At 42.5% G+C, this 24,526-nt stretch overlaps 1 protein-coding gene across 2 annotated transcripts in view; it reads right to left on the bottom strand.

Moving 5' to 3' along the window:
* The window catches only part of LOC121672217 (2-hydroxyacylsphingosine 1-beta-galactosyltransferase-like), a 32,111-nt gene extending 7,826 nt beyond the window's left edge, over window positions 1-24,285 (bottom strand). The window contains exons 1-2 of one of the 2 annotated variants that reach the window (XM_042044794.1): window positions 24,209-24,285; window positions 8,722-9,545 (exon numbers count right to left, since the gene is read on the bottom strand). In XM_042044794.1, the coding sequence (XP_041900728.1) occupies window positions 8,722-9,543 (822 nt within the window). In that variant the 5' untranslated portion in view covers window positions 9,544-9,545; window positions 24,209-24,285. Of the gene's footprint in view, window positions 1-8,721; window positions 9,546-22,629; window positions 22,700-24,208 lie in introns of those variants that run through there. The other variant, XM_042044793.1, reaches the window with a different exon arrangement.
* Between the last annotated feature and the right edge of the window lie 241 nt (window positions 24,286-24,526).

Genomic DNA, 24,526 nt, shown 5'->3' with positions numbered 1-24,526 from the left:
CACTGCCTACTTGACAAACCTAGCAGTGACTTAGAAACAGAGATCTGGCTTTTCCCTTCCAAACCAGCAATCAAACCTTAAGGAAATGTAATCCCCAAACCTCGATGAACTTCACAGCAAAACTTCCAGCAGGAATTCTAATAAAGAATTAGATCAGACGCTCACAGAGCTCATGTACATCACATGCACTAAAAGTAGTGTGGGCCTGGCAAAGCTAAGACAGCACATTCACATTCTGAACTGAATTGTGAACGACATTTTCTAGATCAATTTTGTGTTTCCTCCAGTTACAGCTTTACATACATTCATAATAAAGTATCACCTAATACATATATTATAACTAACTCAAATTGTCACTTAAATGGTTTAAAAAAATAATAAATAATGCAAGTATCACCTAATGCCTATATTATCTATCATTTTCACCGAAGTTATTTTAAAAAATAATAAACAATGCATTCTAATGTATGAAAAACTTAAAGGACCTCTAATTAGAACACGGCGCCCAACCCTGTCAGGTCTCCGCTTGTTTCCATGTAAGTTCCGTGCAAATTCATGTCCTTTGGGAGAAATAGTACAGGACTCTGTGCTTGCATAGGGAGAAGAAGCACTTATTGATCTGTGCTGTACTATAGGAGCGAGGGGGGAGGAAAAAAGAAATAAAATCCATCTTTTGACCAATGTGAGACAGGAATGCTATTGTGCCAGCCCCACTGTGTGGGCTTTGTTCTGCCTGGTTTTCTAATTAGCCATTCTCTGCAGGCCCCGGTGCTGAACACACAGCTGTGAGCAGGGAGTGAGGGCCCAGCTGGCAGTAACCAGTGGTGCCTAATACTGAGCTTTGTTTCAGATAAACAAAGTGCACAAATACAAACATAACCGGGTGTAATATCCGAAGCTTTCCCTGTTCAGCTGCTCGATTCAAATGCCCAATAGCACCAATGCCTGTTCTTTGAATATGGTTGCAAACCATCCTTTGCCCAAGGCAGAGCACAGGCATCCTCTGCAACTTCTCCTACAAAATGCTGCTTAGAGCAAACAAAACCAGATCTACTTTAAAATAAGAAGCCACATTAAGCCATCTTTAGAAAGGAGATACTCACTGATAAACAGAAAGGCATAGAGACCATTATCAGTGTCCAAACACTTCTGCTGTCCTCTAAATAGTACTTCTCTCACGTGACATACTTAAATTCCTCATTAAAACATTTTTATTTCAGATTTTACTAACATAACGTATCAGAACGCGTGGTCTAAGGTCATAAAGGTACCCTTATACAACCTTCACTATCACAAAACAAACAGGACCATATCACATAACCTAAAAGTTATAAAAACCCATCATTCCGCAGCAAACCCAGAGAAACTATCACTTCAGGCAAAGTAAGCTGCTTGTATTTACTTGCCATGAATTTTTAAGTGAGTCTAGAACCAAAAATAGGAGATTTTATTTGCTCAGGGCAGCAAAGGACACAGAACATCACAGTGAATGCCGAGGGCTGAGGCAGAGGATGGAGTCAGCCTCCCTGACTCCACACATCCAGCTACTTCTGCTGGCTCCGCATCACCCAGCACCTTGGTCACACTCCGAAGGTTATTTTCCACTGACTGAATTCCTGCTTTTTAAAAACGATGGCTACCAGGCAAAAGTGATTCTCCCATTTTATCAGGGCTTGGTCCTTTCCATATAATCTGTCTTAATTAAGTTCTCAGTTCAATTAAGAGCAGCCACACAGCTCCCACTGAGGACAGGATCCTCACGAGCCCCCATTTCCCTCTGCATTAGTAAAAAGTTAATTGTTCTCTTCCCTGGGCTTTATTAACGAGACCTACCATACAAAAAGTGCATGCAGTTAATATACACACTATTTTTTTCGTGTAATTCATATTGCCACAGAGTAAGGTAACTCCAAAAACAAGACCTTGGGCCCATTAAAGAAGCGTACTCAGATTATGGCATTAGACTAAATCCCTGTTTTCTTGCTGGCTAAAGCCACCCTACCAGTTGGGAAACAAACTCTAAAGATCTGAACCGTTTCCTATCAGAACCCCAAGCAGTACCAGGTACAGTCACCACATATTAACCTAACAATGCTGTTAAGTTTTTCAATACGAGACACAGATTCAGCCCTGCTGAAATACAGATGACTTTTTCCGTTCACATTTCTCACTAATTATTTGATGTTTATATATATACACTGTGTATCTGCCTTCTCAAAATACAGTGGGTATACATTAAAAAAAAAAGTCTTTAAAGCCTTACAAAACTTTCCAGTGCCTAAAACGTTGTATTTTCTTATCCCTGATTCTACTGCCTTTTCCCATTTAACATCCAACAGGGACAGAGCATTTAAGTCCATTTAACTTTAGAGAGGAATAAAATTCACACTCAACCAGAGTAAGGAAATGCAGTCCCCCAAGCCCTTGTCTTTGCTCCCATACCTGAGCCCCCTCTAGAGCTGCAGGCATATCCAGTGAAGCTCCTGGAACACGCTCTCCCAGAGCTAGAGGTCAACCAGGAAAGTGCCACGCAAGGACTTCCCTGATGCAAAAATCCATTACTCACCAGACCTCTGGCAAGCACCCTGGGAAAGCAACCTTGCCTTTCAAATGAATGGGAGGAGTGCAAAACAAGGAGCTTGCCCTTCAGGAGAGGTTATTAAAATCACTGCAGAGAGTAGCAGGTGCAGCAGAGGGATCCTCAAATCCAGGGTTCCAATTAAAAACCTTGCTGGCATTACCCCACAGGGAACATTCTGGTAAAAAATTCCCAAAAATCCACCTTCCTAAGCATGAACTTGCACACATGCACAGGAAAGTTGATGATTATCAAACAAATGCAAACCAAGGTTTTACCAACCCTCCTATAGTCTCAGTAGCTCCTTATGGAGCAAAAAACTCTACAGGAGTAAAGAAAAAACACTATTAAGAACGGAGACTAGTTTTACTTACTCTGTCTACAGAACACGGGGTCAAATTAAATTACAGATATTGCAGTTAAGAAGAAAATGGACAAGAAGATAAATTTTAAAAACAGACCTCTGTATTACAGATCCTGACATATACCTCACCCATAAATCCACATGATAATCTCATTTAGGTGGGAAATTTTGTCTGTCATTGTCCTAGTATGACACCTGTGCTCTGTGGATGGTAGGAGATAGAATTCTAACCTGCAGCTTTAAATCTTTTAATCTAATAACTGCAATTTCTTCTTCATTTTCCTCTTCAGATAAAATAGCTTTTCTTTCTTCCTGGAGTTTACCCTCTCCCTTCTCTTTTTTTAAAGATCTACAAATACATGTAAAGTGTATATATATAAAATACCCATATATTTTTATATTATATTTATATAAACAAGCCATCAGACATCACCATTCCTATGAAAAGCCTAAGATCAGCTGGCTTCTGAGACCCGCACCCTTGACTCTGACTCCCCTTGGTCATGGTTAACAGCAGAACACGCTGCCTGCAGAATTCCCCCTGTGAACAGCCTGGGAAGGTTCAGGCAGATACCTCCTCACAAAACCCTTGCTCCAGACAGCTCATCTCCCAAAGCAAGATATTAGCCATAAAAAAATTATCCACTTCACCTTCAAGCAACTAGGACATCTGAAAAGCTGTCTTGATTAAAGACTTCTTTCTCCAAGTCAGTAATATTAATAATTAGGCTTGCTGCTTGTAAATGTTGAGTTTTGAGCACATTCCAACTTCCCAAAGTATAGGAACATGGTAGCCAAAATCAAGGATGTTCCAAATACCCCAGGAAAACACAATGCCCTTTGAAATCAATTCCTATCTTATGTTTTACGCTATAAATGGAGAAACATGGGAAGAACACTAGGTCATTATTTCTCCTCTGCAGAGGTCATTCCTCAGAATTTGGAAGTGATGCTCAGTTAAACCACTGCATGTTATCAAAGTGAATAAATCTTGTTAGTTTGTGTGTTCCAATAGGAACATGATAAATTAGAATATTTAAAACCACAAAGCCTGTTTACAGTAGTAGCTTATTAAGGTTGGGGTTTTTTCTGTAAGGAACTTCTGTTGCTTTTAGCTTTCACCATCTGACCTATCCAACATGTAAGGTCTCTAACTTTCATTTTCCATTCCCAATACAAACAACTGCTTGAAGTCAACAAATAACCACCCTGCACAGTAATCCATGAACCAAGTAAACTTGCTTTTTGATGGACAGCACAGGCTTGCTGAAGGTTGGGTGCCACTTTGTCAGCTCATAGGATGCCAGCTTTATGTCTGGCATGTGCACCTGGAGGACCTACCTTCCTCAAGTTTAACTGGAGATACTTAACCAGGCTCCAAAATCAGCCCCGTGCTCTTCTCCCTGTGTCTTGTGTTAAACAGGCAGATGCTGAGTCACATTTCTCCTCAAATTTAAAATGCAGCAGTACAGCATGGTTCACCAGCCCTGTCCTACTGGAGCAGCTGAGACTGGAGACTACAGTTTTAGGACTGTGGGTACCTGGAAAGCTCCGGCAACGCTTCCCTGTGGATCAAAACATCAAATTCTGAGGGGGAAGAAGCTTTATCTAAAATACATTTCAGAGCCAAAATACACAATCATACAGTTCAGTACAGAATTTACACAGTGCTGCATCACCTCCATCATCCTTAAACGACTTTTTTCCTCCCCAGCTGACAATCACATGCATTTTAGAATAGCTCTACAATTGCTTCACATCACCAGACACTTACTGTCCAAACTATTCCCCGGACTTCAAAAATAATACTAAAATGACAGTGCTACGCCATGCGCAAAAATCTACTGCTACAGTCTGCAAGAGCTGATGTGTCCTTGAATCCGAACGAAGGAGAAAAGCCAGGTTTAAGGAATAAAACATTTCTTGATTCTTCCACCTCATTTTCAACATAAATATCAGTATCAGCTAACACGCCTAGTAAACATACAACTGTCAGCAAGGCTCAGGGGGGCAAAAAATCCCCAAAAACCAAAAAACCCAAACACTTTCTAGTGAAGATACTTCAAAGCCACCAATTTGCTACATGGACTTCTATCTGTATAATAACAAGCTCAGATAAGAGATATCCACTGAGAAGCGAGGAAGTTCCTGCAATTATCTGTTGACAGCTGTGGCTGAAAGGACAACTTATTACTCCAAAATAAGAACATCCTCCTCTGCAGCATAAATTTACTCAGGGACTGAGTATTTCCCAAGGCAGCTGCTTGTAGCACCCCTCAGCTTCCTGCCCTGATTCAGGGACATATCTTATCAGGCTGATTAATGCCTAGTACACATCAACCTGGTCACAAGGTACAAAATGCCAGAGCAGAGGTTTCCCTGTTGTTGCTTAAAAAGGGGTTCCTTTAAAAAGCCAGCTCCATTCAGATCCCTCTGGGAAACTGTAGTGAGGAAGAGGCAGAGGAACCGTTGATTTTCCTAATGGCCAATGACAGTTATCTGGAAAATACTGCCAGGGAACACTATATCCTTGATAGTTTAAGTCACAGATGACCTCAAGGACTCAATAGCCAGTCTGTCTCTAGCTTTTCATCTTTCAAGGCTAATTCGGTTCACACTGTCCTCTATATTAATTCAACATACAGTTTTATGAGTTAAGTACACAAATCCTGGACTCTGTACCCATCACCCAGAAGTGAATAAAATTTGACATGCACATGGGATAGTCATGTCCTTGTCTTTTACTGCGCAGCACAGCACACTTTATGCAAGAAGTACCTTCTAAACTCAGTTTAACCAGTGAAAATGTCACCCTGGCTCTCACAGAGGACAAATGGAATTGCCTACGCAGAGCTTTGCAAAGCAACCATCAGCCCTCCACCACGGCAGAGCAGACTGACAGGGCATGCTCGGCTTCATCGGACCTCAGCAGGGATCGGAACGGGGAATGTGCCATCCCCAGGCATTGCAGCCACTGCCTGCACAGGTAAGGCTGACCCTGCCATGCTAAGGAGGGAGCCGCAAGGCACCGCAAGGAGCCGGGCAGAGCGGTGACCTCCAAAGGACCCGCTGCTCTCCCCGCTGGCTCCCCCTCCTTGGCACGCCGATCACTGCGACTTCCCGAGGGACACTGCGCCAAGCGAAGACCGACACCGGGGCACTGCCGGGGAGGGAGAGCAGGGAGGAGGATCGGAGCCTTCCCGAGGCATCTGGGCAAGCTGCAATCCAAAGACACGCTGGCAGTTTGTGTGCCACAGCCGGGGGCTGCAGCGTAATTGCTACAGAGCTCAGCAGCAGCTAAAAATCATGCTTGACACAAGCTAACTGCAAGATCAGCAGGGAGGATGTGCCCCAGGATCGAAATATTAATGCAGATGGAACAGCAAAGCTGGGTCAGTTGATGTGTGCATATAAATATAAAATATATTAACACAGATGACCAGAAAAGCTGGGTCAGGTTTGTTTCCCCTCCACATACACTGTAACATGCCATGAATATTCAGCACCCACTGCTACGTGCTACCTTTATAGCTGTGGTTTTCTAACTTCTCTTTCAAGAAGTTCAAGGAACAGGTGCAGAATCTGAGCAGCCACGAAACAGAGCTACCCCATCCCCTAGAATGAAAGAATGGCCACCCTGTAACAACTTAAAATATCTTGACATTTATCTCCTCATTGACTGCTTAATTGTTACTACCTGCCGCTTAAGATGCTACTTTTGAACAGAAAGCTAGAACTTAACTTATGTGTAGGCATTCTATTATGGTTAAACAATTTGCTTATTTTTGGGGGAGGAGGAGGGGAGAAGGAAAAAACTGTTGACGACACAGGGGTGCCACTACTGAGGTACGCAGGCAGTCTGATCAGGCATATTGGACTTGAAAGAACACCCCTGATCTTTTTTCCTAATACCTCCCTAGCAGACAAAGTGGACTAAGCTACTTATTAGCAGTTTTGGTGAATTCAAGAGACCTGAAACACTTGTAATAACAGCTTTAGTGGGCAAATTCTAGTTACTGTGTCCAGCTACATATTCCCCTTTTCTAATCATGGTCCCTGGACAATAACATTACTTGAGAGAGCCCCTGAAGCATCACCAATTCCAGCCCAGTGCAGGAACATGAAGTATCTCTGCTTCTGGCTCACCTTAATGCACCAAACTAGAAGCTGCAGAAAATAAATTAGCCAAGGCTGCTGCCTTGGAGATGCAGCAAGAGCAGAGAAGAGCCACAGCACTCGCTATCTGCACTCACAGTTTTCACCTGCCAGGACAGAGGGTCATTTGTGAATTTCATCCAACTGCTCAGCAAACAAACTGATTGCCCAATAATTTACCTACAATACACACCACAGGGATATGTATAACAGCTTAGGCACGGACAAAATACAGGATAAAAGATGTACATGCTCACTTGGTACCTCTCTCACATTCAGTGAAAACTTGTGCTTCGAGCACTAAGAATGAATTGCCTGATACAACAGAAAATAATTAAGTAATGTCTCAGCTCACAAATAATTACAGGTAGTTTCTTTCCCTGTAATAAATACTTGCCACCACAAAATCGACCTACAGGTCTGTTTAAAGGCCTCTATCACTCCTGTTACACCAAACATCAAAAGACACTAAACAGACAACGGTAACCTATTGCCCAAATTGATTGCACAAATACATTTTTTCTCTTACAGAAAAAGAAAACAGCAGTCTGGAAAATGAAGAAAAAACTCAATCCAGCCAGCAAAGTTTTCCTGGCGGGAATAAGGATGAACTTTTAGACAACCCAAGGGGACCTTTAGTCTGCTTTCTTAGGATAGCTGACCCTTCCTTACTACAAATACTGATGCACACATGGAAAGAACCAGTTAGAAGCACCACTGCTACGGTCATACAAAAAGCAAAAGCTGAAAGAGGCATTTTAGATTGAGCACCGCAGGTCTACCTACACCTTTTTATCATCCAGCCAAAAGCATCCATTAACAATCACCTCCAATTCAAGATCTATTTGTTTATGTACACACAAACAGAAGTGTAAATGACATGGTTTTCTGTGAGATGGTTCTGCCTATCACACACCACTGTATTGCTCAACAGGCATTCTTAGGTGTAACATATCAAAGATCACTGAAGTAATCAAACTTAATAATTAATCTGTACAGCCAGGATTTCTGGAGTCAGTCCAGTCACTACCACTGTTTCAGTCTGAAGTTCATACCTGATGGCCTGCACGTGCACAGTAAAATTCAACTCTGAGTGCAGCCATAGTGTCACGTATGTCAACTCTTATCTCCATTTGTCAATCGGTACAGTTTTTTCATGCTTATATACTCATAGTCTTAAAGACACTATCAAACCTAAGGGAGGCATAAAAACAAATACCATAAAAACACCAATACCATGAAATTACCTAATATACCCTACCAGCAGGCTTCCTTAAGCATGAACAGTATTCATCCATTCGCCCTTGTTCCCATTTTAAACTATGTTTGGTTAGAAGCTACTGACGTGATTTCCAAGACAGAGTGCACTGTCTTTCACCGCTAGCGCACCATTAAGCATCTCACTCAAAAGCAAAATACATCCTGCATCCACAACAGATTCATTTTGTTGAATTTGTGACCAGTAGGTCCCCTCACCACCACACGAAGTGACTTCCAGGGTATATTTCACCAAGCAGCAACAGAACAGGTACCATCTGAAAAAATCACTGCTTAAAAAGTGTCATTCATCACATGAGGTCAAGCAGAAACCACAGAAATTACTGCAAAACTCAGCAAACCTTACTTCTGGCAGAGGGCTGGCCGGCTTCGTTAGGATTCCTCCCACATAAACAACATTGGGTAGCGTAGGTCTCGGAAACTCCAGTGCTACATCAGTACAAAGCATCCACAGGCTGGATCCATGGACCAAGTCATACATGGACCTTTCTGGAAGAACCTTGTGTTTCTGCATTATCCTTTCATATTTTGGCAGAACCAAAAAACTAACTCCAAATCTTGAAATAAGATAAACGACAGTATTTTTAATCCTCTCAAACAGGTTCATGTGATCTGTGAGTAGCGAGTTAAATTCTGGAACATAGGACAGGGGAGCTGGAGCACCCACTTCTGCTGGATACCAGAGGCCAGTGGAAAACACAGCGTATTTAACCCCTAAAAGATGGGCTATAACAAATCCACACATCTCATTGGGATCTACCAGGAGCAGGTCAAATTTTTCCTGTTTGAGGGCACGCATGAGGTTTCGGTTGCCAACGATCATGTCGCAGTTCTTGGAGTAGTGGTCCAGGATATCGAACAGTTCGAGGGCAGTCAGTCTCCCCGAGAAGATACTCCTCATCTTGGACTGGAGGAAATCATCCGAGGTGCTGCTGTTAAAGATCCCTGGGTAGCGCTGAAGTCTGTAGTGATTAGATGGAGGAATCTCTCTGCCCTCAGAGAGGAGAAACACTGTCTGGTGACCTTGGTCATGCAAGGCTGAGGCCACAGTCTTGAAAATATAAAGATGGCTTTCAAACATAATTGGCGGCACAACAACAATTTTGGCAGCCCTCGCTATCCCGACAGCACTCCACAGGAGAATGAAGGCTGGAGCGTACGGCTTCATAGCTGAAAGGAGAAATAAGAGCATTACATCACAGACAACAGGACTACAGTTTGCAGTTTAAGCACACCACGCTTTTGTTAGCATGGTTATGAGCATTCCCACTACAAGGTCTTGTCTGATAGCTGCCCACAGGCTTCAAGTCGTCCACCTTCAAGCTGCAGTTCTCTACTCTGATTTTAGCATAACATTTCTGGGGTTTTGTTTTCACATAAGCTAACGGGATAGAGAAGATAGAGGGCTTTTGTCCTACTAAAAGGACACATAAATTCATGCCACGTTTTTCTTTATGCTGATCAGACACATGGGAGTTGAAAGCCAAAAATCAGGCAGGAAGATGCTACCATTGAATAAGAAACAACTTTGAACTACCAAAAATGACACTCTGCTTACAAGAACAAGTGTAATAACAGGAGTAAGTACTGCACACATGAACATTGCAACTTCCACTGAAGCACTTTAACAGGTACTTGATTCTGAATCTACTTAAATCAGCACTTAAACACCCACTTGAACACCAGCTCTACCTATGCTGAAAACCCCACTGCCATCCTAAATGCACAGTTCCTGACAGCAGCACACTGCTGAGCAGAGGGAAAATACTTTTTACACTTGGTTTGGTGATTTAAAATGCTGTATGCAGCAAAAGAAAGCAAAGCGCCTTCGAAGCACAGAGAGGACATGTCAGAAACCCCTCAGTCACCATCACCCTCCTAGGACAGAGAAATGAGTACAAGCCAAACCAAACAATCTGCTCTTTCCTCATGCCAAACCAATCCACGTGGATGCCTGAGTCTGTTGCAGTGTCCTTTATAAATAAGAACAACAGATAACACTGCTACTCAGTCCTTGTTATCTCCCTACAATATAGTCATATAACCTTCCTACAACAGATTGCTCAGGACTTTTTTTCAGTTAATGTTACATGGGTTACCAGCTCACAAATAGAGCATCTCATATTTTATATAGCTATTTATAAATTCCCACATTCCTATACACTTACTATGTAATAAGTTTAAGGAGCTTTTTGAGTTATATTACCCTATGGCAAGTTTTCTGAAGGACGTCCCTTTCAGGTAGTTGTAGACAGCAATTAGGTCTCCCCTGAGCTTCTTTTTCTCCAGGCTCAACACTCCCAGCTCCCTTGGTTACTTCTCACAGGACTTATTCTCCAGATCCTTTACCAGCTTCACTGTCCTTGTCAGGATGTGCTCCAGCAACCTCCATATTTTTCATGAGGTGAAAGACCCAGAACTGGACACAGCACTTGAGGTGTGGTCTCAAAGTGCCAAGTACAGAGGGAGAATCACTGCCCTGGCCCATGCTCAGTTATCCTGAACAGGACCCTGCTAGAGGATAACACTCCTTAGCTAAGAGAGGTGTTAGAAAAAAGTAAGTAAAAAATGGCTTGCCAATGAAACATCCAAGAAAAATGATAAATCAAACTTGGAAAAGTCCCATTTTTGATTCCACCTCCCCATGCTAGAAGCATTCCCATGGTATTGAGTTACTGCTCCTGTCAACAAGGGCAACATTAGAAAACCATGAATGGAGGTGCAGGACTGGGAAACTCAGTTATGTTTCTATCAGCAGCAGAAGTCAAAGGTTACAGGAGCCTAAGGGCTGATCATGATGCAATATGTTGCCACAGGCCGGCTCTACTTCCATCTCCTGATCCGAGGCCTAGAGCACAGCACAGAAGATACAATCCTCAGCCCTAAGGCATATTTTCCATAGCTGGGGTGACACACATGCCACCAAAAGCCATGGGAACTACAGCTATCCTTCCCTAGGATGCTGACAGTGTTTCCCCACTGCCTCCTCTCCCCACACTTACCTGGCAGCCAAGTTTTAAACGGGAATCACATAGGACATTCTACTCCTTGCAAAGGTATTACAAATACTAACAAGAAAAGCTGGCAATATAACCAAAACCATTTACCAAACATTATTTTTTATCCTCTTGCAGTGTATCAGTGACATGAGATGACAACGCACTTCCCTGGCAATCTATCCCTTGTGGTACCTTTAGAACTGGTAAAACAATAATCACTTCTCCAAAAACTATTATGCAACTCCCCTTTTCCACATAAGTACCTTCCATGGGAGCTGGAAAACACATGTACAGGACCTGCCAAGCTATAGAGGTATTAAACACATGACACTATTAGAAAAATGCCGATTAAGTGACATTTTTACTGGCAAAAATTGCATTAACCTTCTATGGAACTTCTGGCAGGAACCTGCAGCCTCATCATTTCATGCCCTGGCCAGACAGAAGCAGGGAGCTCAGGTTAGAATTTAGTAGGAACAAGGGCAATAGGTAACAGCATTCTGTAAGCCAATTAATCATGAGCACAATTCCCATTTGGCAGACTGGGACTGGGGAACAGGTGGGTGCCCAGGGCCATCAGCAGGGCATCAACACACAACCACCCAAGCACAGCTCCAGGCTCTCTCCCAGACACTCCGCCACTCCAACTGCCCTCAGCAATGAGCTCCCCCCGCACCACGGGTATTTCCACCGGGACAGACTTGCCTATTCCAGTGGCAATTTCTGATTCAGCTCATACCCAAAAGCAGCAAGCAGTACCCAGGCACAGGAGGCATTCCAAGGGTCAGGAAAACGCCACGGTGGTGCTCAGCTGGGAGCCAGCTAATTTCAACTAGAGCTCAGGGATTCTTCCTACTAACTCCCAGTCACACTCCGGCAGTAAACTCCCAGAACAAATCACTTGCCAAAATAAATAAAAAGGATCAATGTCCAATGCAATTGCTTTTCATTTCTGCACGCCAGGAGCATGAAAAAGAATGATCAGGTGTCCTGACAGAAAAGAGGAAAGAAAAGCCCTGAGACAGAATGATACATTTCTCCAGGATAGTTAACAATATAAAACTATTCTGTACCTCTATCTTAAGTACTTCTTCTTAGGATTTGCCTTCGTTAAGTAAGACTGTTTCGGCATCTGAGCTGGCATGTAACATCCTTTTGTCACAGAGGGTGAAAAGGAAAATTCACGTTTGCTAAAATTTAAAAAACCCCCAAAACATAACATAACCCCCAACCAAACAACATTCATAAAATGATCACTGAATTGAAGCCATTCCTTTCAGCCAAAAAGCCCTAAAAATGAGGATACGGAGAAGAACCAGATGTGGAGTGGCTTTATAGTAGTGAAACCTGATTGTAAAGAGCTGATTGTAAAGAGGTCTCCTATTGGAGCACAGCAAGAAAAAGTCAAAGACATACCAAGAAGTTAAATATTAAACCTACTCCAACAGCTACTCAAAGTTAATGACCTATAGTGGGGGTTTTCAAATGAAAGAGAAAGCATGAGTTTTAAAGCATTACAGAAAACCAAGCACACTCCTGACAGTCAGACTGTTGGAGAGATGCTTTCAGCTGACCAAAACACTTCTAAGTCGTGGTGGTTTTTTTTTTAGGAAGTATTTTTCGATTCACCCAGAAGGACCAAGCAGGACCTACAACAAGAAGTGTGACTACACAGAAAATAATGACTTTCAGAAGAAAAAAATAGGAGAGAGGATCTTTCCCCCCTTCTTCACAAAGCTCTGACACTTGAAGGTTGGACAATGTGGAAATAAACTGAATGACATTGAAATAAGTGTAGTGCCAGTTGGCTTTTATAATAATAATTTAAACATTAAAATCTAATGTAATTTATATAAACACCAATCTTAAATTATTTTAGATAAATTCCAATTAATAATTCGTGTAACTGTCAATTACAGTCCTGGAACACGTACCCAAGATTACATGTAGATTTGCTGCCAATCCTTAATAATCTGCTAATCACTGCTAATAGAACTTTTTGGCACGTTTGAGGGTTTTTTCTGCTTTACATCACTGGCTGCCTACCTTCTATTTCTGAAACTCAGAAATAGCTATTTTCAAGCCACCAATACCATTGTCCATGTTTTCCTCCATTGTAGAGAAATCTAGAGCAGAAGAGCCTCTCAATCATCTCCATCCAGCACAGCCTGAATGCAAACTGCTCCCATGTTTATCACTACTCAAAAGATGAAACAGCTCTTAGGCACTCACACAAAAGGATATAAAAAGTCCTTTTTATTCACTAACACTCCTGATTTCTAAAGCAGCAAAGGAAGTTTTACAGAGCTGGAGTTAAGCGATGCAATTTGCTTTTTTAAGTTCCTCATTTCCTTTCATCCTTTCTTTAAATTTGCTAACGTTTGTTGCGTTTACCTGGGCAGTTTGAGCGGGACTTCTGCCAGGAAAGGTGCCCTTCATTCCAAACAGCAGTGCTCTTCTGAGAGCAAAGGAGCAATCTCTGAGCTGCTGATCACTCTCACCTTACCCAAAGGGCTCAAATTACTCATTACAATTTCACAGAGACAGCACAGGTTAAAGGATCAGGCTGCCACCTCTGCAAGCCCAAGTCTGGGAGCTAATCAGTAATGAAATTACTATGCCCAAAAGGAAAACTAATGTGCGCATCACAGGAATATTATTTTTCTTTATAGGGGAAATGTGGGATTTTCATGCATTTCAGTAAACTGTGTGTACTACAAACTGCCACAGTTGTGGCGCTAACATGCAGATTTATTCCTTCATCTTGCTCTCAGTATTGTTCCCCTCCCTTTACTACAGCTCATTACAAAAAACTCAGCGTTTTAGAAGAAACAACGCAAACTCTGCTCTTGGGGCTGTAAACTCTCCAAAACTTCATATTAGTGGCTGAACCAATGAGACCAAAAAGGCAGAAACAAATAAAAAGTACTCTTTTTGTATTTTTTAAAGGAAGACGTATTTCATCAGCAACTAAACTTATATTAAAAGTTGCAAATCTGATGCAGTTTCCACATAGGTAGAGGGACCTTGAGCAGTTTTGACTTACCTACAGCAACCACCCATGCCAGGCTCCAGAGCCAGTTGCTTTTCTCCCACTAAGGCAGATGTGCCCTCTGTTATCCCACCTGAGGTCAAAAACTGGAACCATGAATAGGGCAGTGTCATGTCAGGAACCAATCCCACCCTACCATGTCCAACTTCAGCTTTTACCACAGATGAACACAGACAGTGTGTTTATTTCTCTTAAGATCAGAGGTACTGTAGCTGTAGGAAGAGACACGTGATTGAAAGCACAGCAAGAGAAATGATGAGGGAAGTTGAAGAACAAATGGTCGTGGAGAGCACTACAAACTGCCTCTGGGAACAAACCAAAAAACCACCACAAGCAGCTGCTGACTATGGTTTACTACTGCCCTTAATAGAAAGGAAGCATTAAAACAGGGAAAGAAATGACAAGTGATCTCAGATTGTTACCTGACATTACCCAATTCACTGCCACTCCAGCCCTGCCCACTCAAAACCCCATTGACACAAACTTACTTCATGGGCAATTCTGTTTGGTTTAGCTACTGAAAACAGGTTTACAGGTAAAACATGGTAGCCAGCCTCCAGAGGCTTGTGAGCACCTCAGTTATACAAATACAGAGCCAAGCCCTATAACCCAGGTTGCATGACCAAAGGCCCCGTAAACAAAGCCTTTTATCAAGCCCAAGATAGCCAGGAATGACTCACAGAAGGCACTTGCAGTTAAGTGTAATGCTGAAAGACAAAGAAAATATTTCAAGACAAAGGGTTTCACCAATACTGAGTACAGGATTATTCTATGCTAAGAGAATACATATACTTATCCCAAATCTTAGCTGTGTCAGCCACATACATGCAGTTGACATTAAAGACAGAGTATATATACATGCACACAAACATGAATGAAGTGCATTGATTCAAAACTGTGGAGGAGTGACCAAAGGAAAACTCCTTCCTTCTACACATTCTTCAAGATAGCTCTAATTTTTCACATTCCCCCAAAACATTTTAAGATTTAACAGCAGCTCACATCAGCATTTTTTTGCCAAGCACCCAGAAACGCTACCTATGTGAGGAAACGCACTGACCAAATTATGTCTGACAGTGAATCTCAGAAAATAATTTTATCATGGAGACAGGAAGTTTTTTATTAGTGGCATAACAGATGACAGTAAGGAAGACCACAATCTTCAAGCTTGAAGTGCAACTTGCCTCCTAACCCCTTTAAGCTGGGAATTGTAAAACATGTTCTTAACCCATAATACTGTTTGCTGTGCTGTACATAATCCACAGGCAATCCAAAATACTACTCCATAATCCTTTAGGAGCATTACAGTAAATCAGGCCCACAAACTGACTTCAGGCACCAAACTGCAGTTTAAGATTAGGAAGCAGCTGGCACTAAGCAACCCACGTGCTGAAAAGCAAGAAACCCATCAGAAATGCGGGAACATGCAAAGCTGCAGAGCAACAAACCAGGAAATTATCTGGGAAGAGACTCTGCTAACAGGTATTGTACAACCTTTGGATCTATGTCCTTACGTTTTCCCTATCACACATCCTGTTACTAATTGCTGAGGCACAGTGTGTGCTGTGATTGCTATACTGTGTTGCAACGTTTTAGATGAGTACTGTGATTTGGCTTTCAACCACAGGCTCCTTTTCCAACTAAATGAATAAACTAAGAAATTAGCAAGACACGTGTATCAACAAGAGCAGGCTTTTGCATTTGCTTTGTACCGGCTCCCAAAAAACATCTATCCAATGACTGAAGCATTTCAATGAGCACAAAAACTCTTTTGTCTGTGGATGAGATGTAAGATTTATAGGCATTACAATGTCACTGCAATCCTCTATCAGACTTACTGTGTCAGCTATGCAAACAGCAAAGGTGCTATTAAGAGGGAGTCAAAAGGATATGCAATTTAGGAAACCACTTTTAGTGACAACTTACCGTACGTGCAACAGGTTTTATCAAACACTGAAGGGTTTTACCTAAGCTTTTGTACTCAACCATGGTAGAAAAAGGGTTTTAGAAATCCTCACTCCACAGGTAGGCAGAAGAGGCACTTGATCAAAATACAGGTTTTCCACTTCATACACAAAATATTTTCAGTAGGCATGCTAGTAGACAGATCTTTCAGAAGTTACATGGGACTACAATTCACGTGCAAGGCATTCTGTCCCAGTTAAGATGACTTTATAGCAAGTGGTCAAAGTATAACACTCCTGGTAACACTTTGGCACTGGCTTTCAGAAAGAAGTGCTCCAGGAATCTTCATGGTTATGGAATACTGTCCCAAACTTCTGAAAAGACTTATCATATCTAAAAAGATTAACTATTTACAAATATTATCTTTATGAAGTGATTATATTCTAAAACTACTTTGGATTTCCAAATCTATTACTAGTAATAATTTGATCTTTTAATCAAGTCCCTTATAAATCCAAGCAACGCCTGCGTGCTTTGGGGTCATAATGCTGCAGTTCTAACTTTATCAGCCAAGATCTGATTTACCTGAGAGTAAAGGATTTAAGTCTAATTCAATATTTTCATAACATGAACTAAGTTACAACAAGGCAAAGGCACCTTCCACCCCTTAACTACATTCCTTAACACTCTATGCACTAAAACTGAGCAAATAATATGCAGTAAAAAAATATAAACTTTATTGAAGGTCAGTATTGTACAAGTACCCATTTTCTAAGTTCAGCCCAAGTGACTGCATGGAAGTGAGTTCCATCAAGATTTTAAAACCTGTGAAACATTAACCTCTGTAGACCTACCAGGTAGGGTAGTCAAAACAAATCAAAATACATTCTTGACGCATTTTAATAACCCAAATAAAAGCAAATAGAGCAAGAACAGCCAGTCCTTTTTGTTCTGTTTTGCACTGGGCATCTCAAACTGGGCATTTCTAGATCCCTATAATTTGTGATGCTGTACACAGTGAGGAGTAGCAAAGCCAGTAGCTTACACATTGCTCCAAAACCTGTGTGCCTTCCACCGAGGGCAACCTGACGCCATGTGCCAGCAGCTCGGATTTCTCCGCATTGGCGCTCTCCATTATGCAGCTCTGTTCCTTGTTGCCCATGGTTATCCCACCCCCAGCACCTTGGAAAGACAACTGCTGACTGCACACAGCGAAGAGCCATCTGTCTGCAAGCGAGACACACATATTCCTTGTGGAGAGACTTGTCTGCTTCATCCAACACGATGTGAGAACCTTTCCTGACAAATTTCAGGTCTTCCTTCACAGCTACCGGCAACTCACACAAGACACGGTATTTTGGCAACAACATTCAAGTCCCTTGATAAAGTCCCCTCAGCTCCTGGAGACCTTTCATCCAAGTACCCAGACCTGAAACCATAAGCTTCTTGACAGGCCATTTTGCACCAGAAAGAACCAGAAACATTGCTGTGACATCCAGGGCTGGGGGTAGTAACAGAGAGAAGCCAACAGGTTACTCCACCTTTCCTGGGGACACCAGTGCTGGTGAAGATGAGTGGCCCTGCTCCTGCTGTGTGACCACAGTGCCCTAAAGAGCTCAGGAACAGAATAACTCACGACAGGACTAAGTGCTGAAAATAAAAGGAAACCTTCTACCTGCAGAGAGCATGAGACACAAGTGCCACAGCAGCTGATGGAGACAAAGATGCCTCCACTGAAAGGTCAAAGCTGCCCCTGAAGTCTTTGCTCTCACACTGGCATCAAAAGACAGGCTGAAATAGTGGCTGAATGAAGAGCAAAAAAGAAAGAAAAAAGGAGAAAAAAAGAAAAAAACCTGACTCTGATTTTCAACACTTTAATTAGCAACTGCATCTCCTTCGATAAAATGACCCTCTGAAGAAGGGGCTGGAGGAAATTGCAGTGCACTTTGTTGTGAGCTTAATTCATTGGTGCCTGTAGTTATATGCTGCCATCACCCAAGCATGAATTTTCCCTCGCGAACAAGCCTCAGGACCTGAAACAACACTAGTTTTAAACTTAAACCCACTTGACTGGGACTTTCTTTTAACTTCAGTAATTATTGGGGGGATGCTTTGCCTTTCACTCCAACTGGCTTCAGCTTGGTACAAGCTCTCCCTGGTCACGCCATCACATGACACCCAGAAGCACTCAATGAATTTCTTTGTTCTGTTTCTGACTTCATCCGATAGCAAATAAGCACATTTTAACAAGCCACACAAACACAATCACAAAGGAAGCTATCACAGGTTTGTTTCTGCAGTGGGAAATACAACTTGGAATAAAGTAAAAATACTTTGTTTCATCATGCTCTGCTCTTATTCAGCTCAATTAAAATAACTGCAGCAACACCACACATGCCAAAACCATTCAGCTTATTCAGTCTGTTAATTAATAGCTGCTGTTTTGAAATTTACAGGTTGGTTTCCCTCAAATTCAGTTGTTGTCTGTTGCTTTCAGACCTGTATTTTGGAGCGCCTGCTTTGAAGTATCTCCTAGTAGAATCTGGGCCTAGAATAAGGATAAAAGCAGCATAACGGCTTTCCTACACAGTTTAATCCTGAGATTCTGATTTTAAGAGCAAGACCACATCACTTACCAGAGCTACAAGGGACAGAAATCAACTTGGGAATCTTCTGAAAGGTGCAAAATACACTCCAGTAAGGGTTGGGGCTTTTTTTTTTTTCTTGTAGCTGTATAAAAATTTTTAAATACACATAAGCTTCCTGTGAATTTCCAGCACCAGTAGTTGACTAAGACTAGAGCATAATTCCAGAAAGGAATGGTCTAAAGACAGGGTTTGTAGATTTTTCAAAGACAGTCCAAGACTTAAGTGCAATCCGTTAATTCCCAAATATTAGGGAAAAGAGAAAATAAATTCAAAGGCTACAGAAGATCAAGACGAAGACGGCTCCCATCTCCAAGACTACAATTTCCAGAATGATCTAGGTGTAAAACCAAAATAAATGAACAATAAACCATCCAGACACACCCCAAGTGGTTCTACACATGCCCATGTCTGTTCCTACCCACCAAAATGGATATGAATGAATAATAATTAATACTTCCCAGATATTCCTCCACTTCTGGAAAGCAAATTAACTTTCTGAGCATGAACACTAAGTCTCTGATGGGGGTTTATAACAAAAATAACTTTACAGCTTACTGCTGTAGTTCAGTTACTTCATTAGTAAGCAGTTTAAGGCAAGACTGATTGTCTAACACAAGTATAGTCTGAGATAAAATAATGTGGAATACTCCAATCTTCAAGTGTACTTTGATGAAAACAACGCTAATTGATAAACAAGCAAAATAATTACCAAAGTGTCATGAAGCACAGTAATGAATGATTTATCATTATGAGTGGTTAAAGAAAGATGCCAGCTTTACTCCTGTATTTTACACAGTCAGATCTGTTTTTCAAGATTCTCAACTTGAAAAAAAAAATTCAGATAATCATCAACTGTCCTTGGGCAAGTTTCCACACAAGCCCTCACAGGATTTACACCAACAGCTCCCATTTACTTTCAGCCCCACAATTCTTGGATGCTCCAAGCACTAGGCTGGCCTATCCAGACATGTTACTGAAATACACATGGGAATTTTCCACTTTGCACTGCTGGGAAGCAAAATGTGTGCGGACAACACTTCACACAAGCGTTTTAAGCTCGATTACTTATGATAAAATTTTGTGCCCAGGGACCAAACACCACAGGCATCACCACACACCCCTCAAAGCTCAGTTTCAGGAAATAACGTTCTTCTAAGGACCAGCAAGGCTTGATCAGGGGTGTAGTTCTCCAACAAAGCTTTCTTGGCATCTACATTGCATTGGGGTACAGGTTTCAACTGAACTGTGGTGACTTTGGATAATGCCAAACCCAGCTCTCCAGTGACAGCAACCTTCTAGTCAAGAACACTCCTGAGAAGGATACTGCTACAAGGTCTGCCTCAGCACACCGCGCTATTGAAAAGAAGCGCTTTTGAGCGGACGTTTGCATTATGGTAAATTGGCAGAAGTGGCTTCCCAAGCAAACCTACAAAACAAATATTTAGCTCCTTGCAAACAGCACCTATGCTCTCTAACCCTAACTATCTCATTTTAAAAATCCCTAGTACTTATAAATCTGAAGCAGATACTACATAAAGTACTACCACAGCTGCTGGGGCTGCTTCATGGCAGTGGGCTCTGCAGCCACACTTCCCACCTCACCTCACCAGCAAGCTGTGCATCTTGTGCTGAAAGCCATATCCTGGGTAAATTCCTGTTCCTCACCCAGATTTCATTCAGAGAGAGATGCTCCTTTCGCCTCATTTGCGGTGTAAGCCAGAAAACACCTCACCTTGCCCCAAATTTGAGTATTTTTCAGTTGAAACATTAAATTGGGAAGATAACAATGATGTCCTGGAAATAAAGCTAAGGGCAACACATGAGTACTGGCCATGTGTTTTCTTGAGTCCTTTTTGTTTGCTTTGTGCTGGGGTTTATGTTTTTTGTTTTTTTTTTTTTTTTTAAGCTAATACTTAATTTTCATTGAAAATTTTCGCAATACTTTTTAAAAAGTGTATTTCATGAATTGGTCTTCTTGGCATTAAAGCACCTTATTCATTTGACTTAAGTAACTTTCAAATTGGATGGGGGCCACGGGAAAAAAACCCAACAAAATCAAATACAATATATGTAACTGCATTTTAATCTAAGTCCTGGATGTCTAAATTTCATGTTTGCAGGTTTTGTTACACTTATGCACTCCATCTTCTGGCAAAACAAATAAATTAAATACCTTTTTCCAGACTGGTGGTGAAAATGATTTCTCTAATGGAGTATAGTCTTGAATTAAGAAATTTGGAAGGTCCTCCAACCTCTACATTGACACTGTTACCTCCCTCTAAATACACTGAGACACAGCCTTAATATTTTAATTTTTTTAAAGCATGCTGTTTCTGCAGGGCATCAAGGCTCATTTCCAGCTCAGCTCAGAATCAGAAGCTGACTCAAGACTTCCCATTAACTCTCCCTTTAGTTACTGAGTAAGAAGGGAAAACAGTCTTAAGTTGCTTATTTTTTGTGAAGCTGAACCATCCATTCACAGGAGGAAAGAACAGCACAGAGCAAAGAAAGCTATGCTTGTTTCTCTACACAAATAAAATTACGGGCATGACAACCATGCTGTTTAAGAGAAATGGTCATAACAAACTGGTTTATAACCACAGTTTTGGCTATAGACCATTTAAATGCTTATTTTTTACAAGGAATATCAGGACCTCACACCCTGAGCATTTTAACATACATACACCCAAGTGTCATAAAACATCAAAAATAATTCATCAAAGGGTTCAAGAAACCTTATGTCATAAGCCTTGGAAATTGCCTCCAAGCATAGCTGTCCTGGGGGAAGGACAGAGAATTATATTAAAGGCTTCTAGGGTATTTTACTTCCTGGAAAACAAGAAGAGGAGCCCTCTACAATACCTATTCACAAACACTTGGAGCTGTATCAGGATGACAGTTTTCAGCCCAAAGATACTTTCTAAAACAACAATAAGAGGTCAAACCATGCTGAAATTTTTGTGAGGACAAAAATACCAACAAAGGAGGTGAATGATGTCAAATGCTTCTCATGTATCAGCATTTCTCAAACACAGTTCTGTTCTCTTCACAAATATGACTTTGAAATAATCAAACAGAAATAAAAATATTTGTTGAAAGTCTAGATCTGGAAGAAAAAAAGGAATTTCATTTGCTAAGCATCTCGTGAATTTGGTCTCACCACAAACAACCCAATACGCTTTAATACTGCGGTGGGATTTCTCTTGTAAGTAAAAGACAGGGCACTTGACCAATAAGGAATAAACCCTGTACTATTCTAAAGGGAGCAACCTGGTTAAAACAGTCATGTGGACAAAAAGCACTTCAAAGAGCCCGAAGTGGAAAAAACCCCAAAAAAGTGGGCATGTGCACTAAACACTCAGCAATTTAAGTCAGAACTAATGTATCTCATGTTCAAGAAAGTCAATTATAAAATAACCAAGTCAGGACAGACGTTGTTACACTTACAAATATAATTATTGCAGAACATTTTTCAAGTAGTAGGAAGTGCACTCCAGCAAATCATACCCTCTGTGCCCTCACAACAGGTACAGAGAAGGCCATACACAAAGCTGTGCCAGTAAGGTGCAACAGCTGGTAGCCATTCACCAAGATGAAATTGTCACCAATTAAATCCACCAAAACCAATCCACTGCTTCATGACCACTTACTCAGCAAGTCACTTTTCTCCAATCCACTCACACGGGCAAGGAGAGGACTCAGAGCTCAGGTGACATCACCCTGCACAGAAGAAGGATGCAGGATCATTTCAGATGTCCTCTCCTCCAGCCCTGTTAAGCCCCTGCGTTTCTCCACCCAAATCCTGCTTTAGAACAACCCAACTGTTTAGAAGCACCCTAAGAAAATAAAACTTAGCGTTTACAAAACACCGACATGATTCTCACCTCAGTGTCTCAATATTTAACAGATACATCACAAAATAAATATTTTCTTCTCTCGTGTTCTATCAAGAGCTTCTGTTAACACGAAGCATGCAAAAAAAAAAAAAAAACAAAGCAAAAATAACTCACAAGTATTTTGTGCTAAGTACTCATTTCCTTGTATTTCAACTGAAATATTTTCACAACAGCATGAAAACTATCTCGGAGCACAAGACTCCAGCACAAACTGGAGTCTTTTGGAAAAGAAAAGCCACTGCAGTATCCAGTGTTCAGCCGGGAGCAAGGACCAAAACAAAGGAACAAAACCAAGGAAATACGAAGCAAAGGTTAGTTGCACACTACGTAGTGTCGGTGCTTTAAAACTAGCTCAGCTAAAATAACTAAGTGACCTTGCACGATAATTGCTTGGAAAAGCAGGCAGGCAGCTTCAGATTGCAAATGTTAACTGAGAATATGTTCGTAATAAAAGTCTGGAAATAAGTGGTATCATGTAAATGATGCCATAAATTAAGCCATTTGGTCGTAACATTAAAAAAAACCAAAAAACCACCAAACCAAAAATACTCATTTCAAGACGTTTGCTTTGGGGGAGGAGACCTTCAAGGATGCCTACTACTGGAGTTACTCCCTGCTGTCCATCCCCAGGGAACTCTGATGAGCATGCAAAACGGGCTGCGCAATTCCCAATGATCCCCTGTTGTTCCACGGCCAGGGCTCAGACGAGGAGGTAGACAGTAAAAGACAAGATGCCACTTGACCTCCGCTTAAACACCGCAACTTCAGCGACGTGTCGCCTGAAAAGTTCACGCTTGACCGTTTTCCTCCTTTTTGAGCCCAACCGGGAAGCGCAGTAGCACTTATGCAACGCTGTTCCTTCAGAGGCGGCTGGGATGTGGAAACTCGGAGAATATCCAGGGAGGGCACTGCATCCCAGGCGCGCTGGGAGTCATCCCAGGTCTAGGATGTCCCTCACACCACGTCCCCAAGCTGGCAGCCGGGTGGCAACCCAACACGGGGGGCTCTGCACCCACACACCGCGGTGTTACCCCCACTGACACCACCGCGGGCCGGCTGTCGGCGACACCAAGTAGTTAAAGGGGAGCCGCCAAAAGAAGCCAGAATTCGGTGTCCGAAAAGCGGCGGCTTCCCGCGTCCCGCCGCTCCCGCCCTCAGCGCCCCGCGCGCGCCAAGCACCGCGAGCGCGCCTCCCCTCAGGGCTGCGGAGCCGCCGCGGAGGGACCCCCGGGCGGGTGGGTGCCCCCTCAGCCTTCCTGCCCCCTCTTCCCTCGCGGCGCTCAACCTTCCCCAAGGAGCAACGCCGGCACCTGCCGGGCTTCTCCGCACTCACCGCTGCGGCGCCGGACGACGACCACGCCAGAGCCCGCCTGATGAGCGCCCGCCCGCCGCGCCACACAGGTACCGTGCGCGCCGCCCCTGGGCCCCTCTTCTCTCCCCGCCCGAGCGCCCCTCACGAAAAGGGCGGGAAGGGACGCGTCCTTCTGACGCCCCTCAGGACATGGCGCTCCCCCACATTCCCCCAGCTCCCTCCTCAGGTCACACCGTCCCCTCCCTCGGAGACACCGCATCGACGCGGCTCCCCTGCGGCTCCTTCCCCACTTCCATGGCTCTTCCCCTCAGCCCTCCGGCTCTCACCCCCACTCCCATG

Source organism: Corvus kubaryi, unplaced genomic scaffold, assembly GCF_017639235.1.
Source record: "Corvus kubaryi isolate FWS band 111438036 unplaced genomic scaffold, C.kubaryi_AGA036_p1.0 42742, whole genome shotgun sequence".
NCBI classification, from domain to species: Eukaryota; Metazoa; Chordata; class Aves; order Passeriformes; family Corvidae; genus Corvus; species Corvus kubaryi.
The sequence above is the reverse complement of the archived record's forward strand: the minus strand, read 5'-3'. Positions and strand labels throughout refer to the sequence as shown.